We start from the raw sequence: 18,866 nt of genomic DNA on the forward strand, positions 1-18,866 counted from the left end.
CTGGCCCAGAAGAACTCCCTCATCAAAACACTACACCATAGGGCCCGTTGCATCTCCGACCAGCACCACCTGGCCAGTGAGTTGGAGCACGTACACCAAGCCCTCAGGATGAACGGATACTCAGACCGCACAATCTGCAAAGCTGTAGAATGGGTCCTCCATCTGAGGACCCATCAAAACCATCACCTTGCCATCCATAGCAGGTGTTACCAAAAATATTTCCAAAATCTTAAACAAGAACGATCTAGGTCCGATTCAACACGGTACACAAAATCCGTGATTTGATCCCATCTGTGAAGGATGTCATTCTTGACATGCAATACCCTGGTGTCTACAAACTAAGTTGTGTCTGTGGCAGCAGTTACATTGGGGAAACGAAACGATATGTCTCGGACCGTGTTCGCGAACACAAGGCAGATCTGAAACATGGCAGAACCAATACCTCTGCAGTGGCTGATCATTGTTATAACGCAGTGGGCTCGCACAATATAGTTTTTTTCCGAGACCAAGGAACTCTACAAGCCTTCGGGCTACCATCAAAGATTTGTCCATGAAGCCATCCAGATATATAAACACAGAGACAATTTCAACCGAGAAGATGGGTACAAGCTGAGCAATCATTGGAAGGATGTTATGAGTCAAGAGCCGCATGGCTCACAGGGTTATACCTAATAAATGAAATTAAATAAATTAAACTTAATTAATCAAACAATGTCGTAACTTGCTGTGGTGCTTCCATTTTTCTCTGCCTTTTGGCTGTTATCTCCGACTCTCTGAGTTGCATTGCCCTGTTGGGTGCCTCTGCATTAACGGGCTGGGGTCTCACTAACATGGCCACCTCTGCTCCCTTAGCCTCGATGTATCGATGGTTCTGGCTGTGTGATGGGCTGTGTGTCTCAATGGCGCGACCACCGTTGCGGTGGTTCTCTTGCGTGGACGCGCTTGCCTCACAGCGCAGTTGGCAGCACCGCAGCTTGTGTCACACACAGACGTGACATTAACTTACTAATCCCCCTAATCTCCCTCCCTAATCTCTCCCATCAACATAGTGCCAATCTCCCATTAACACTACTGTTGTGCGCATATGCGGGGACGATACTCTTACGCGGCGACGGAAGCTCATTTCATGCTAATCTCTCTCCCTAATCTCCCCCATTAACACAACTGAGGTGCTTGCGTCCGGGGATGGAATTCCTTTCCAGCTCAGACCCCGCCTGCTTGCCCATCACCACATATATAACGTCTTGTTGTAACAGCTCTCTCGCTGGTTCAGCAGTTCCCTGGCTGGATTATTTTTTCCGCCCGAGGACGACCGCTTGTGTTGCGATCGAAACGTCGTGATTTATTATTTTTTATTGTATTTTTCTACCCACGTGACTTTACCGAAAGAACCAAAGAGTACACAACAACCAGCTCACTAACCACAACAACCACTACACTAACCACCTCACTAACCACAACAACCACCACACTAACCACTACACTAACCACTACCACACTAACCATCACACTAACCACCACTACACTAACCACCACTACCACACTAACCACCACCACAACCACCATACTAACCACTACCACCACCACAAAACCAACCACCATAACACTAACCACCACCACACTAACCACCACAACCACGACACTAACCACCACTAACCACCACTAACCACCACTACCATACTCACCACCACGACACTAACCACCACCACTACCAACCACCGTGTGTGGTGGTGGTGATTGTGATATAGGTGGTGAATGATGGTGGTGAATAGTTGCTGGTGAATCGTGGTAATGATGTTGATGGTGTTGATGGGTGTGATGTTGATGGTGGTGATGATGATGATGTTTATGGTGGTAATGTCGATGGCGGTTGTGATGATGATGAAGGTTGTGATGTTGATGATGGTTGTGATGATGATGATGGTGATGTTGGTTGTGGTAATGCAATTGTGATGTTGATGGTGGTGATCTTGATGCAGATGTATCCTCAGCACCATCACAGCTGAGAAGAGAAGTCTGCAACACAACTCCTGCAGGTACGGGGAGAGAGACACGGGGAGAGAGACACGGGGAGAGAGAGACACGGGGAGAGAGAGACACGGGGAGAGAGACACGGAGAGAGAGACACGGAGAGAGAGACACAGGGAGAGAGGGATACGGGGAGAGAGGGACACGGGGAGAAAGACACGGGGAGAGAGAGAGACACGGGGAGAGAGACACCTGGAGAGAGACACGGGGAGATCGACACGGAGAAAGACACGAAGAGTGAGAGATACACGGAGAGAGACATGGGTAAAGAGACATGGAGAGTGAGAGAGACACGGAGAAAAACACGGAGAAAGACGGGGAGAGAGAGCGAAACACAGAGTTAGAGTTACTTTAACACGGAGGCTTTCACGATGATTATCATTCATAATAGAGGTTTTTGAGTAAATATATAAACGTGTCGCTGAAACCCGCCACCACCCAACACAGTCAACTAGTAAGGGTTGTCACGTAAACAGAACATGGCCAATTCGTCACTAGTACAGCACGCCGGTGCGTTGGAGAGCCAAGCCGCAACATTTACAAACTGAGTACGACGTTTCACCTTATATAAGGAACGAAACAGTAAGACTTCTCCACAAATCTGGCTGTCGCCTGATGAAGCTAGTTGTAATTACTGGCGAAACATCGTGGGTTTACTCTCCAACACACAACAACTGGTTAGTGCTGTAGTGATAACTAATGATCACATTTTGTTTACTTGACACAAACCTTGCTGATTGGTTGTGTCGGGTGGTGGCAGGTTTAACGACACAGCATTTATATTTACGCGATATAACCCTTAAACCTCTCTTATGGATCTGTGTTTGTCTCTCTGTGTGTAGGTGTCTGTTTAATTAATTATTTGTGTCTCTCTCTGTCTCTATGCGTGATTCTCTCCCTCTGAGTCTCTCACCTCCCGTGTCTATTTCTGGGAGAGTGATTGAGTGGGTGGGTGAGGGAGTGGATGGATTAGTGGGCGATTGGGAAAGTGAGTGGGTGGGTGGGTCGGTGACTGGGCGGGTAAGTAGGTGAGTGAGTTGGGTGAGTAGGTGAATGAGTGGACGGGTGAGTGGATTGGTGAGTGGATGGGTGAGTTGGGAGAGTTGTTCAGAAGGTGAGTGACCCTCTCTCCCCCTCACCTTTCTGCTCACCTCTACCAGCCGATGGCTACCAAGAACCCAAGTACATCGAAGCTCAGATCATGCAGTACCACAACAGGATGGCGATGGCTTCAACATTCACCTCCACCACCACCTCTTCCTCCTCCAACACGTCCACCACCACCGACAATGCCACAGATCCCAACAACCACAACAACCACAGCAACCAAAGCAACCACCTCAACCACAATCAGAGCCCCCACCACAACACCTCACCACCGTCGCAGTCGCTCACCAAGTCGCTCACCAAGTCGGTGGCTCTCCCCTGCGAGTTCTGCTCTTTTGTGAGCTCCCACGTCCAAAGCCTCAAGAGGCACTACCGGGACCGGCACAATGGGAAACGTCTGCGCTGCTGCACCCTCTGCACCTTCTACAGCGGCAGCAGGTAGGTGGGGTGGGTGGGTGAGTGGGTGGGTGGGTGAGTAAATTAGTGCGTGGGTGGGTGCATCAGTGGGTGATTGGGTGTGTTAGTGAATGAGGGGGTGGGTAGGTGGACAGATAGGTAGAATAATGGGTGGGTAGGTAGGTGGGTAGACAAGTGGGTGAGTTAGCGGGTGAGAGTGGATTGAAGATTGGGTATCATTAGTGAATGAGTTGGTGGGGGTGGGTAGGTTGGTAGGCATTTAGGTGCTTAAACTAGTGGGGGGGTGGGCAGGTGAGTGGGTGGGTAGCTAGATGAATGGGTGCGTGGGTGAGTCACTAAGAGTTTTGTCTCCCTCTACCCCCCCCCCCCACCGTGCCCCCCCCCCACCGTGCCCCCCCCCCCCCCACCGTGCCCCCCCCCCACCGTGCTCTCCCACCGCCCCTCCCACCACAGGGAGGTGCTGGAGTCCCACGTCCGTGGGCAGCACGGAGGGGCGGGGCTCTCTGGCGGGGCGCCCCTCTCTGGGGGCGTGGGTCCCGCCGGGGTGGTGGGGGGAGGAGGGGGTGCGGGCTATCCCCCGAGGGCGGAGCTGCAGTGCCCCTTCTGCCTCTACAGCAGCCTGGACAAGGCGACCATGATCACTCACATCATACTACACGGAGGTACGTAGACACTCGCACGTAGACACATTCACACGTAGACACACAACAAGAACAACCGCCATTTTCCACTAAGTGGTGGTAACATCACCATGGTTCTTGTGCCAGGCTATGTGCACGTTAGACCACGTGAAGAGTCGAACGCCCACTGACAGGAGGTCACGGAACAGACCCAGGTGCCATGGGTTGACTGACTGAGATGACTGGCCGCTGCACCACCTGTGCCCCCTACTGTGCAAACTTGCTGTGTTTTTGCCACTCGGCGCTCCGCTCGTTGTTGTGAGCGTCGCTCCTGTGCCTTCCGTTGTGGCTGGAGGGCGGCTTCCTCCAACTCCTGGACCTTTCCCGACACACTGAGGAGTGAGATGCCCCTGTAGTTGTTATAGTCTGTGTGGTCCCCCTTCTTAAAGAGGGGGACCACCAAGGCATCCTTCCAATCCTGTGGAACCCCTCCTGTGGACCAGACAGTTGTGATAATGTCATGTAGGGCAGTGTGTAGACAAACACTACCCTCCCTCAACATTTCACTTGGGATATCATATCTGCTCGGCGCTTTTTCTGGTCTCAGACTCTAGATCGTCTTCTATACTTCCTCAACAGATGTCACCACAGCCAGCCACTTACAGGGGATGACAACTTCTTCCAATATTTGAGGCACTGCAGCCTGAGCAGGGTCATCCCCACTTTTCCACGTGATATTTTCCAGGCTGAGGGATTTCCCCTCCCTTAACACCTCAGAAATTCTCAGCATATTGACAATCCTCTTCCTGGGGGTAGGATATCGGATCGCCTTTCTTCCCCTTAATCATGGTGATAGATGTGGTGCTGAAAGTTACTTTTTGATTGAGTTTTAGAGTGATTTGTGATCGTGGGCCACTGAGGCAGACCCCATCTCCTCAGCAACTTGCGACCACCACCGATCCTTGCAGTACCGCATGGCTCTCCGAACCTCCTAAACCTCTCGCCCATTTCCTCTCGGCATCACGAGGTGGGGTGGACAATGCCAACCCCAGCTGCCAGCAACGATGAAATTCTTGCTTGCAACTTTCATCATCTGAGACCAGGCCACTGTGGGTTTGAATGGGGTCTTTGATGTACACCCAACACCGGAGTGGAAGAATGGCAGGCGCATCTTACGGATGACGTGCCGATGGTCAGTGGGTAGATGAGCTCCACAGTAGGTCCTGGTTTCAAGGACATGGGGCCCGCATCCGCTGTTCGTCACTTTGTAGTCCAGCAGATGTTCTTGCTTGGACCCAGCATGCATCCATGATGTGTGGATGCGTCGATGTTGGAACAACGTTGTGGTAATTATAAGTATATGGACTACACAGAAGTCTAACAGTCTCCTTATTGACCTGATCTGGCTCATGCCTTCCAATCACTCCAGCTCAGGTGCCAGCAGGGTGACTCTATCCCGAGGAGCCACTTTAGGAGGTCATGAAAGACATCTGACTCATCAGCCTTGCCTGCATCCCCTCACTGATGTTCATCTTCGGTAGGGGCATAAATAACCACGACCACCACTGTTCGCCTCTTGTTGATGGGAAGGGAAATCCACATTAGCGTGGGGCTTACAACTTCCCACACCTCACCGCCATGTTCCCACGTCCCCATCATGCTTTTGTTCAGAATAAGAGCAACATCCTCTTGTTTGGCAGTCTCCTGTCTCCAACATTCCACCATGGCCACTCGCAGTAGCTTTTTGATGTTTATGGAGGAACCCCGAGGGTAAGGATTCAGTCTCCTGGCTCCGCCAAATGGGTTTAACCAGTAGATGTCTTTGACGCCTGTCCCCCCGGGGCCTCCAGCACAAGCTTTCATCTATATTTTTCATTTAGTTTAGTGGTAGTTGATTTGAAGGTTGGAGGGGTTATCAGCCCCTCGTAACCATCCAGAGCCCCCATTTGGCCGCTGTCGCAGACACTCACGCAAACACTCAAGCAGACAATCACACAGACACTCATGGGGTGTGAATACTTTCCCCGATATTTGAGTCGCGGCAGCCCCGCATTTGTGTCTCCGTGTCTCTCTACCCGTGTCCGTCTAGATGAGCGTCTGCTGCCCGTAGAGACGCGCCGGTCCAAGCTGTCGCGCCATCTCCGTGGCCGAGTCTTCCGCTGCGCCCGCTGCACTTTCTCGAGCGCCAGCCGTGCCACTCTGCTGCTGCACGCCTCACGCAAGCACGGCGGGGCGGGCACCGGGGCAGGGGGGCCCAGGGTGGGGGGCGCACCCCCCCACCACCACCCCAACCCGCCCCCACCACAGGAGGGGATACGCGGGGGGGAGGCCAGGGGGTTGGCGCTGTTTGGGTGCCGGCTCTGCACCCATGAAACGGAGCTCCTGGCCGAAATTCAGAGCCACCTGAGGAGCATTCACCGGGTGAGGGGCAGGGGGATGGGGGTGGGGGGGCACACGGGGGGGGGGGGCACACGGGGGGCATGGTATGACTGAGTCGGGGAGACACGGCGACATGAGAAAGGAAGGGGAGGCAAGTAGACAGCGGAGGGGATGAGAAAGGAAGGGACTAGACAGGAAGGGGAGGGACTGGGCAGGTCGGGGATGATGCAGAGAGGAGACTAGACAGGAAGGGGAGGGGACTAGATAGGAAGGGGAGGGGACTAGATAGGAAGGGAAGGGACTAAACAGGAAGAAGAGGGACTGGGCAGGAAGGGGGGTGGCACTAGACATGAAGGAGGGGCACTAGACAGGAAGTGTAGAGGTACTCTACATGAAGGGGAGGGGTACTAGACAGGAAGAGGAGAGGACTAGACAGGAAGTGGAGGGGCACTAGACAGGAAGTGGAGGGGCACTAGACAGGAAGTGGAGGGGTACTAGACAGGAAGTGGAGAGGACTAGACAGGAAGTGGAGGGGCACTAGACAGGAAGTGGAGGGGCACTAGACAGGAATTGGAGGGGCACTAGACAGGAAGTGGAGGGGTACTAGACAGGAAGTGGAGGGGCACTAGACAGGAAGTGGAGGGGCACTAGACAGGAAGTGGAGGGGCACTAGACAGGAAGTGGAGGGGTACTAGACAGGAAGTGGAGGGGTACTAGACAGGAAGGGGAGGGGCACTAGACAGGAAGGGGCGTGGCTAACCGCACCCCCACCTTGTCTCCGACCGCTCTGACCCTGGACAGGTCCAGAGGAACATGGAGTTGGTGACGGAGGTGGTTGTTGCAGAGACGCTGGGTGGTGAGGGTGGTGAAGAGGATGGGGGTGAGGAGGATGGTGAGGAAGAGGGTGGTGAGGATGGGGGTGAGGATTGGGCGGGTGAGGATGATTTCAAGGTCTCCACTGGGGCAGGTGATGGCATCAGCATCACCATCATCAACATCACCATCTTCAACATCACCACCATGAGCACCATCAACATCATCATCATGATCAACATCATCAACATCCACCACCACCATCATTAACATCCACCACCACCATCATTAACATCCACCACCACCATCATCAATATCCACCACCATCAACATCCACCACCATCATTATCACCACCTTCAAGATAATCGTCATCATCAGCACTACCATCATCATGGGTGGGTGGGTGAGTTGGTGAGTGGGTTGGGTGAGTTATTAGTGAGTGGGTGAGAGGGATTTGTGTGGTTTTTGCCAAACTCTGGGAGGGAGGGAGTGGATGAGTGAGTGAGAGAGTGAGTAAGTGACACGCATTTGTGTGTGAGAGACACGTGTGTGTGTGTGTTTTTGCCAAACCCTTTGAGTCAGTGAGTGGGTGAGTAACACAACCACCCCCCCCCCCACTCTGTCCCTTCATATTGCAGAGAGTACAGGGAGTGCAGGGAGTGTGAATTCACGAAGATTCCCCTGTGAGTTCTGTGGCAGGGCATTTGCCTTCAGCGTTGACTGGGAGAGACATATCCAACGCCACCGCCTGTGAGTAGCCATTTCTCACCATTGTGGTCACCCACCCACACTCACCCAACCAACACTCACCCACCCACACTCACCCAACCACACTCACCCAACCAACACTCACCCAACCAACACTCACCCACCCACCCATTCACCCACCCACACTCACCCACCCACACTCACCCACCCACCCATTCACCCACCCACACTCACCCACCCACACTCACCCACACACTCCTCCCCCCGCTCGCCCCCCGCCCGCCCACTCGCCCACTCGCCCACCCGCCCATCCGCTCACCCCGCCCACTCGCCCACCCACCCACTCGCCCACCCACCCACTCGCCCACCATAGACACTTACTACCCAGGAAAAAAAAAAAATTGTTACACAGTGTAATGTAGTGTCGATGATGTGTTAGTGATGGTGCTGATGTTGATGGTGATGATGGTAGCAATGCTAGTTATAATGATGGTGGTGTTGATGGTTACGACGACATTGATGGTTGTGACGGGAGCATTGATTGTGATAATGATGGTGGTGATGTTAATGGTACTGCTGATGAGGTTGATGTGAATAAATGATGCTGATGTTAATAGTGGTGATGGTGGAGGTTGTTATGGAGAGAGTAGACGGTTTGTGTACTTATGACCAGTTCCGGTTTGATAGCAGAAATCTTACTCCGAATCAGCCGAGCGGCATTATCTTTCATTGGCTGCGTAACGCTGTGTGGAAGCTACCTGGTCTGTCGCTCCACACGAAGCCTCAGGTCTTCTCGGCCATGGTCATTCCCTCCCTTCTCCATGCTTGCGAAACATGGACCTCCCCCTAATGGAACATTTTGACTGGTTATAAACATTTATGTTGGCCTGCCTACAATCCATCCTGGGTTTAACCAGGCTGGATTGTGTGAGGAGCTCACATATCCTTGAAAGATGTGGACACATTCTTATCAGTGAGCTCCTCCGGCAAGCAAGGCTGCATTGGCTGGGTCATGTAGCCCGCATGTCTAGCCAACGCATGCCTAAGCAGCATCCCTTTGGCTGGATAGAGGGGGCTAAATGGGCACGACACGGGCTGGATAAGAGATGGACTGATGCAGTACGGGAGACTGTGGAACTGAGTTGACTTGTCAATGACTGGTACCAGCGGTGTCCAGATTGGCCTCTGTGGAGGAGGCTTGTGAAGATTCTCCACTTAGTGGTGAATGGTGGGTATTGGTGGTGGTGATTTTGATGATAATGGTAGTGTTTATGGTGATGGTAGTGTTGAGGTAAATGGTATGTTTATAATAATGGTGGTGATGGTGTTGATGATGTTGATGGTAGCAGAGATGCTCTTGATGGTGATGGTAGCGTTGATGGTGATCCTAGCGTTGATGGTGATGATGCTTGCGTTGATGTTCCTGGTGATGGTGGTGATTGTATTGTTCATGGTGATGATGCGAGCATTGATGTTGATGATGGCGATAATGGGATCGTCGATGTCAATGGGAGTTATGATGATGATGGTCGTGATTCACTCACTCCTCAGGCCGAGCGTAGATTCAGCAGCCAGTGTAATGGAATCTCGTACATGGGACCAGGCATGATCGACATCAACAATGTCCGGTGAGACGTGGAGGCTGCCAAGCGACACTCAACTGCCCTGAAGAATGTATCAGCAGTGTCATGGCTGTCCCCGAGTTTCTGGAAATCGTACTGCTTAACGTCTAAAGATGTATTGGGAAGTGGCAGGCAACTTGTGTGAAAACCAGGCAATGGTCGGTGTTAGCAGGTGCCCTCCACTCCAAGGAAAGCCCGGTGTGACTTACAGATGATGCTGTCTTTGATCAGGATATGATCTATTTCTTTGGTTGTGTGACCACCGTTGAAGATCCAAGTTTTTCCATGGATTTTGGGTCTACGATGATACCTTGAGCCGGCAACAGTGAGGCCCTCAGATGACCAGGACAGAAGTTTGACAGTGTTGCCACTGGGAATCCTGGAGCCACGAGGACCGATGACTGATTCGAAGCCGCTGCGGTCGGTGCTTGTAACGGCACTTAAGGATCACGATTTGTGTTGTTGCGCCTTGGGATATGAAGCAGCGAGCCACTTAATTGATCACAGAAGTGTTTTTTTTCGTCAGGGCTTGACTGTTCAGTTGGTGCATGTGTAATGGGTTCCGGAGCCACTTGTAGAGGTAACTTCTTTATTACGATACAACACTCCAATAGTCCTGATACTCTGTTACAGCCTAGGGACACAGCCTCCTCCTAGCGTGCCTGACTCTGGCTACGCTCTGGAGTCCTCCGGCTACAATTACCCTAGGGGAGGCTACCTAACCCGACCCAGCCAAGGTGCGGGTCTAGACTCTGGCTTCCTCGGAACTCGCCCTTACAAGGACGTAGAGCCGGGAGTCCCAGAGTCCCACCACTGGCCCGCACAGCGTCCCGGCCCTTACAAGGACAAGCGGGACGAGGGGGTCCAGGGTCCTAAGCTGGCTGGTCTTGGGTCTTGAGCTGCGACTGGCCCCGATCGGCTAGGGAGCGGCCCTTTTATCCCTCTTGCCCATCGAGGGGTGGGGTTGTGTGGGATCCCAGATACCCCACAGCCCCCCATTGGTGGTGCCACTGATGATGCCCGATACAGATGATATACGCGAAATGGCGATAGAGGCGGTGGGAGGCGATGAGTCCCCTAGATACGTGAGGTGAACTATCTAGCCGGGTGTCTGGGGTGCCGCAACTTGCTTGATTTTTTGTGCCGCGGCCGCCGTTGGAGAGATGGATGCCTCGGGCCCTGACAGTAGAGGGTCCGCTCCTGCATGCCCTGGTGATGTGTCCCAGTCGGCCGCAGCAACAGCAGGTGATGGGTGGGCTCCGCCGCGGAGCTACCGTCTCCCCTCGGCTCCCATCCCCGAGGTGGCTGGGCCCCGTCTACCCGCGGACCACTGCCACCACCTCCTCCCGTGGACCTCCACTTCCTTTCGCTACTGCCGCGATTACCGTGCCCTCGCCCTGTCGACACCTCTCGTCCTGCAGCCTGAGCATGAAGCACAGGCAACGGTCTCCGGGAATCCTACCCAGGCCACCACCCGGGCCACCACCTGGGCCACCACCCGGGTCCGTTAATTCATCTTTCTTCTGCCCGCAGACACCAGGCTACCCACAAGGGAGTCTGCACCTCCTTTTCTACTATAGGCAGCACCACGGCCATCTCGTGCACCAGCGTCAACATTTTATCCAAATCCAGGGAGTCCAGCTCCGCTTCATCCAGCTGAGCATAGGCCACCTGGCCGACTGCCATCAGGGCACTGCGTTAGACGAGGGGCGACTCGGCTTCTCGCTTGCGCTGCTGGAATTTTCTCTTTGCATTCGAGGGTGAGTCGAATGCCTCTGCCCTCTCGTGGCAGGCTGCTTGGAACGTGGTCCTCTGCTCCGCCTGTATAGCCTTGAAGATGGCGAGAGCTTCGTCATTTAAGGTTGTAGGTAATGCCTTCAGCGCTTCGGCTTCTGACCAGTCTCAAGGCCTGATATACGGCCTCGAACCGTCGAGTGAAGGGCCCCCCCAGTCGCTACCCGCTGCTACAAACCCCTTTACTGGCCCCAGTCGGCGAGGTCGGTCGGCTGCTCTCTCTCTTGCCGCCGGGGCTGTCTCCACCGATGGTGCCCCGGCCGTCGCCGCTGCTCTGGGCATTTCTGGCTCCCCAGCCTCCACCAGCAATCGATCGGACGGCTCCGACCACCGGTTCTCCCGCCGCCATCTCTGCCGCTCCCGGTCTCCCCTCCTTCTCGGCGAGCTGTAATGCTAGCCGGGAGACCGCATCTACGAGACGGTCGATCCATCCCTCTAGCTGCTCCCATCCTTGGGTCGTGAGCGGTGCTCGGTTGAGTGGACGCTCCGGTTGCTGCGGCTGCACCTGCTCTGTTACCACTGGCGCCGCCGCAGCCTCCTCTCTCATGTCTCCGAGGTTGATCTCTGGGTCCTCTTCGCTTGGGATGTTCTGGATGAAGACGACCTCGTCGTCGGACATCGCCGGTAGGTTTTTTCATCGGCTTGGGTGCGACATTCTCCCCACTTTACTGACACCAGTTGTGGTGATGCCAACACGCATTCACACTTGACTTTATTTGGACACAGCACTCTATCTAGGCCGGGGCTTCGGTTTTGGTGCTTGAACTATGTCTTCTCTCCAACCGTCCCCTCCCCATTTGCTATCCCCTTTTATATCCTTTCTGGAAACTTCACTCACCCCACTTTCTTCAGCCAATCATCGTCGTCCTCCCAACGGTCGTCAACCGACTCCCCTACAGTCCACCCACGTTTGAATCTCTCTTCCAATCCCTTGAAATCTCATCTCCTGACCAATCGTTTTTGAGGCCTCCCTGCACCAATCGGAGGCCTTGATTGACTTCCTGACTGTCCGTCCGCCCGTACGCTTGTGTCAGGTGAGTGGTCTATTGCTTTGGTCATTACAGGAGTGGAAACTCCACTGTATCCCTTACACGCACACTCATTGCTCGGGTTCCACCAGAGCGTGGGCGGGGGGGGTGATGGACTTTTATAACCTGTGGTGGTGATGATGATGATGGATAGCTATGATGTTGATGACGTTGATGGTGGTGGTGGTGATGGAAGTGTTGTTGTTGACGATGGTGTTGGTGATGGGTAGCGACGATGTTGATTGTGGTGGTGGTGATGGGTAACTATGATGTTGATGTTGAGTCTCCTCTGCTCCACCTGACAGTGCCTTCAATGGTGGAGACCTTCCAGTCACCTCCAGCCCGGTCACAGACCACCACCAACAGCAGCACCACCAGCAGGATGAGGAGGTGGAGGAGGAGGTGGAGGACAACCACAGTCGCAACAACAATGTTGACAACGTGAATCCTGAAGACTCAGCGGAAGGTCCTGAGGAGGTGGATGAGGAAGTGGATGAGGATGATGAGGATGAGGAGGAGGATGAGGAAGATGATGAGGAGGATGAGGAGGATGAGGATGAGGAGGATGAGGAGGAGGACAATCACGGGAACAACAGGAACAAGGTTGACGGTGTGCATCGTGAAGACGCAGCTGAGCATCCTGAGGACGAGGTGGTGGAGGAGGAAGAGACCTCATTGGCTCAGAAGATCACCTTCAATAACCATCGTGATGGTGGTAGTGGAGATGGTGGTGATGGTGGAGCTGATGGTAAAGATGGCGATGGTAGTGGTGATGGTGGAGATGGCGATGTTGATAAGCGTGCAGATGGTGATGTCCAAGATGGAGGCATGGCCCACGGTGAAAAGGTGGAAGGAGGTGGTGGTGGTGGTGGTGATGGTGGTGATGGTGATGATGTGGACAGGGATCTGTTGAGTTTCTTGCAGATGGAGTCCACTTGGCCCGCTGGGGGTGACTCGGCCACGGTCGCCGAGTCAACCTCGGCTAGCAGAGCTGAGTCACTCTCGGCAGCTGAGTCAGCAATAGCAGCAGCTGAGTCACCCTCAGCACCTGAGTCACTCTCAGCCCCTGAGTCAACCTCGACTAGCCAGAGCTGAGTCACTCTGAGCACCTGAGTCACTGCTTGCTACCAAGAACCAGAGCTGAGTCACTCTGAGCTAGCCAGAGCCAGAGCTGAGTCACCATCAGGAGCTGAGTCACTCAGCTACCCAGAACCAGAGCTGAGTCACTCTGAGCACCTGAGTCACTCTCAGCTACCCAGAGCCAGAGCTGAGTCACTCTGAGCTACCACAGATGAGTCACTCTGAGCAGTAGCCCCATCAAGGGTGCGTGGGTAGTTTGGTTGACAGGCGAATGGGTGGGTAGGCGAGTTGGTAGGCGGGTAGTTGGATGGGTGGGGGTGGGTAGGTGAGTGGGGGGGGGGGGTAGGTGAGTGGGGGGGGGGTAGGTGAGTGGGGGGGGGTGGATGGGCGAGTGGGTGGTGGGTAGGTGAGTGTGTAGGCAAGTAGGTGGGTGAGTCGTAAGTGGGTGGAGCAGCAATGGGAGCAGACTGCTGTGATGGTGATGGTAGTGATGATGCTGATGATGATTGTGATGATGATTGTGCTGATGATGCTGATGGTGGTGATGTTCACGATGCTGTGATATCGTTAGAGGAACCGTTGTATCGGTAGCGTGACCATGGTGGTATCAGTGGTGGTATCACTGGGGGGGGGGCATGGTGTCTCTGGGGGTATCGTGGTATAGTAGGAAGTATACAGTGGGGGGCCCATGGTATAAGTAAGGGTATGATAGTATCATGGTATCCGTGGGGGTCTCGTGGAATCATGGTATACTAGGGGTATGGTGGGATCATGGTATCATTGGGAGTATGATGAATTCATGGTATACTCGGGGTATGGTGATATCATGGTAATCGCGAGTAGCAGTAGTAATAATGATGATACTACGATGGTCGTGTTGTTTTTATATTCCCGTCGTCGATGTTGTCGATGTTGTTGATGTTGTGGTGGTGGTGGTGGTTGTTGTTGTTGACGGTTTTGGTGATGGGAGGGGATCGCGAGTGGGGGGAGGACCCGTTGCGCAATCAGTAACCATAGCAACGCTCTCGCAATTATGAACTCGTTAGCGGGGGTGATGGTGGTGGTGGTGACGATTTGGTTGCGGTGCGTAGTAAACATCGCCACTGGGGAGACAAAGGCGGCCGGGCGTGGTGCTGACCACCCACCCCCTCGTGTGCCGTGCCGGCCTTCGTAGGTGCTGCTCCTCGCTAACGGCACTTGCCCCTAGAGTCTGTTACAGGCTATGGGGAGGGGGGGGGGGGTTGGTGGTGGTCGTGGTGATGATGATGGTATTGGTGATGGTGGTGATGATGATGGTGGTGGTGATGGTGGTGCATTAGCATCCGCTACACCCCGCCTCCCACTACACAGCACACACACAGCACACGCACGCACACAAAGATCCCCCGTGTAGCCTGTAACAGACTGTAGGGGCAAGTGCTGTTAGCGAGTAGCACCTATGAAGGCAGGCACGACACGAGGGGGTGGGTGGCCAACACCACACCCAGCCATCTTTGTCTCCCTCGTAGCGATGTCCACACACCGCACCAGGTACTCATTTGAGGCTGAGTCGACCAAGGGGAGGCCCAGGACCGGTTCAGATCATCGTCACTGGTGTTGGCCGTGAGCGGGAATCTAACTGGGGTCGCCGCGTTTGTAGCGCAGCGAACTGCTTCACCACCGCTCCCCATTCACTCCCCACTCACCTGTACACACACACACGACCCACACACTCACCCACTCGCTCGCCTACCCACTCACCCACCCACTCACCCACCCACCTACTCACCCACAGTTTGGGCTCACCCCCGATGTTTGTACAGAAACTCTGCCAACTCATTAAACGATTTTGTTTCTTACTCAACGACTGAGTCTGTGTGTGGGACATGGGTTACTGCATCATTCAGAGCCTCGCTCAGACTCGGAGACTCGCACATTTCGTATGATATTTTTGGTGATTGCACTCTGAGAACGATTGTTTAAGGGTGCATTATCAATTTAAATTATTATTGCAACAGATCACACACTGATGTCGAGATTTAAATATCGATTAGACTACCGCAGGAGTAGATGTGTATTTGCTTCAGATCGCCGTTGAATGATACGATTGGTTAGCCGTTAACGATATATTGCGTGGTCTGAGATGTGACACCAACACAGTCACACACTAGATTCTCTGCAGAGTGTCCGGATCAAGGAGGAACCAAGATCTTCCTCGATAGGTCAGATCCGGGTTGGAGGATTGTGGGGTCGCTGGTGATGGATTTCTGCCGCGGGTTGGTGTTTTCCCAGGGCTTCCCTCCATCGTGCTTCGATGGTCTTGTCTTATCGAGGTTCTTTGCATATTTCCAGAAAGGTGTTCTGGATTTGAGCCACCTTGTTTGGATTTCTGGTGGCCCTACGCTACTCCCTCGCGCAGCGGACGAGCTGCGCCTGAGCGATATTTGCGAGGAGCGGAAGCCGCAGGCACAGCAGTGTTGCTCTTCACCGTCCCTGAGATGATCCTCGTGGCTTCATTCGTAGCGTCAGAAATTCGTATACACACACCGCCTATGTGCACTTACCTGCAGTTACGGCCAGGGGTCTGTAGGGGGCGCCAACCTGTACAAGGGGTCATACTCTTAGGTTTTTTCGGTAAAGTCACGTAGATAAAAATAAATAGTAAAATTATAGATATAAAATAATAAATCACGACGTTTCGGAGGCAACATAAGTCTCTGTCATCAGGTGGGACCGTCACAGCTAGATTTACTGTATCAAGTGAGGGAAAATTCCAAGAGACAGGCCCTTATATACAAGTTAAGGGGGGGAGGAGGGGAGGGAGTTAAGGGGGGAGGAGTATTTAAGGGCCTGTCTCTTGGAATTTTGCCTCACTTGAGACAGTAAATCTAGCTGTGACGGTCCCACCTGATGACGGAGACATGTGTTGTCTCCGAAACGTGATTTATTATTTTATTTCTATTATTTTATTATTTATTTTTACCTACGTGACTTTACCGAAAAATACCTAAGAGTATGAATCCTTACAGTCACGAAAGCTTAAAATCTAGAACTGTACAAGGGGATGTAGAGAGAGCCGGACCATAGAGAGGCCGGGTTCCCCTCTCCGACCCCAGGTGAGGGGCTGGGGGGGGCCTTTCCAGGATCCCCTGGAAGGTTCCAGAAAGGGGGTGGTACCGGGGGCGGAGAGTCCGCGGGACAGGTATAAAAGGCGGCTCTCAGCTCGGCTCAAGGCAGTGCTACGAAGACTGAAGACCAGCTAGGCTAGGACCCCGGGACCCTGGGACCCGACTTCCTTGTAAGGGCCGGGGCTGAGTGTGGACCAGTGGTCAGGACCCGGGGTCGGGTTAGTCAGTCTCCCCTAGGTCATCCCTAACCAGAGGGCTCTAGGTTACCCCGAGTGATAGGGCACGCTAGCCCGGAGGCTGTACCTCCATAGAGAGCGGGGTACATTGTTATCCATAAAAGTATTGCCTCCAAGTTACGTCGCAAGTCTGGAACCCACTACACATTTACCTGCGGCGTATCCACTGGCTTCGTGTGCACGCTTTTGTTCCAGGCTGGGGCACAATATTCTGCGGCAAAGAAGACCCGGCGCTGTGCTGTGCTGGCCGTCCGGAGCGTCATTGAGTTTGCTCCACATGTTGTTCCGGCCGGTTTTGAAGCACCGAGATTAACTCGTGCGATTTTCTTTTTTACAGCAACATTGTTCTCCTCTCGAGAGTTGCACCAGAGGTATTTCGGGCTACTTGTGCTGGACCTCTTCGCCACAGAAAGTGATGGCCGGTTTTCTGTCCGGCGTTTGCACTGTTCAGGTACAAACGATGCGGTGGCAGTTTTCTTGGGTTTGAGCAGAGCTTCCGATACTTGAAGCACATCTCGAGTTTCTTGAGGTCTTCGCACGCACAGCTTGTTTTGGACCTCATTTTGGGTCCTTCTTTGGACGGCAAGTAACAGGTCATCAGCGTCGCCAAATTTCCAGTCGTTGGTGACATGGAGGTCACTTGTGTATAGAATAGAACCCTTGTTCACGGCCATCCCTGTTAACGACTAATCACTTAACAGCGAGCCTCCATAGAGCCCAATGTGTAGTGTATAGTGTAGTGTATAGTAGTGTATTGCCTCCATAGAGCCCAATGTGTTTGTTTACCGACCGTCCGCCTGTTAACTATGGGCTGTAGTAGGTACAGTAAATATTAATGCATTGATTAACCACGTTTATTTTAATGTGCGTTTATATGTGTGTATCCTTATGTATTAATATCCATTGTTTAAATATTATAAAGTACAGATAGTCGCCGAGTTACGATGGTCCGACTTACGATATTTCGATCTTACGATGGCGATAGCGATATGACAAAATTGTTAAATATAAAAAAATTTGCGCGGTAGGCAAACGCAGCAGCGAACGATACGTTCAATGCATGTATGATACGTAGCTTTAGCGAATTCATTTTAGGGTTACCACGATACGATACGTTCAATGCATGTTAAAAGTTTTTTTTTTTTTATAACAGATAGGATTGTTTCCTGAAAAAACTTTCTATTAAATTGCAGTTCATGTAGGTAGGCTGGGAATTTACCTTGTTTTTTACTTTACATTTTACTGTGCAATACAGTATTGTAATTAATAAATACATACAGTATATAGTTTATACAGTACGGTACTGTAAATTGCTGTTTTGCTAAATCATCACCATTCTTTAAGACTCCTGGGCAGGCTAGGCCATCTTCGACTTACGATATTTTTGACTTACGATGGGGTCGTCGTAACGCATCTCCATCATAAGTAGAGGACTACCTGTATTTTATTGGGTGAAAAATTTTAACTTGCAATGCTATCGGAACGATATTAAGCCTTTCACGTCCATTTTCTATGCTCGCTTAACCACCAAATCACTTAACGACCGGTTTCTTGGAACCAATTACCGTCGCTAAGAGGGGTTCTACTATATCGCTGTTAAAAAGTCCCGGTGCAAGTGCTGATCCTTGTGGGAGCCCGTCATGGAGTCGGCGTTTTTCGGTAACCTTCGACAGCTTTAGCACGAGGTCCTCCCCACCATACTGTGTCTTAGGCCGCTGATAGGTCTATGAAAGCGGCTCCTGCCATGTCCTTGAGCTGGAAGCCAGCTTCAATGTACTTACTCTGTGGTTCTTTCGGTAAAGTCACGTAGGTATAAAATAAAATAAATCACGACGTTTCGGGCACAACACAAGCGTCCATCATCAGGTGGGAAAGAACCAAAGAGTATGGATTCCTGCAGTCACGAAAGCTTCAAATCAAGATTCA

At 52.6% G+C, this 18,866-nt stretch overlaps 1 protein-coding gene across 5 annotated transcripts in view; it reads left to right on the plus strand.

The window, feature by feature from the left end:
* The window catches only part of LOC144737781 (uncharacterized), a 60,073-nt gene extending 46,148 nt beyond the window's left edge, over positions 1-13,925 (plus strand). For 3 of the 5 annotated variants that reach the window (XM_078620641.1, XM_078620643.1, XM_078620642.1), the window contains exons 18-25: positions 1,980-2,036; positions 3,189-3,573; positions 4,006-4,214; positions 6,262-6,593; positions 7,353-7,518; positions 8,004-8,115; positions 10,922-11,197; positions 12,823-13,925. In XM_078620641.1, the coding sequence (XP_078476767.1) occupies positions 1,980-2,036; positions 3,189-3,573; positions 4,006-4,214; positions 6,262-6,593; positions 7,353-7,518; positions 8,004-8,115; positions 10,922-11,197; positions 12,823-13,612 (2,327 nt within the window). In that variant the 3' untranslated portion in view covers positions 13,613-13,925. The other 2 variants (XM_078620645.1, XM_078620644.1) reach the window with 2 other exon arrangements.
* Positions 13,926-18,866: the final 4,941 nt, after the last annotated feature.

The sequence above is a fragment of the Lampetra planeri genome, chromosome 74 (assembly GCF_965212315.1).
Source record: "Lampetra planeri chromosome 74, kcLamPlan1.2.h2, whole genome shotgun sequence".
In the NCBI taxonomy this organism is placed as follows: Eukaryota; Metazoa; Chordata; class Hyperoartia; order Petromyzontiformes; family Petromyzontidae; genus Lampetra; species Lampetra planeri.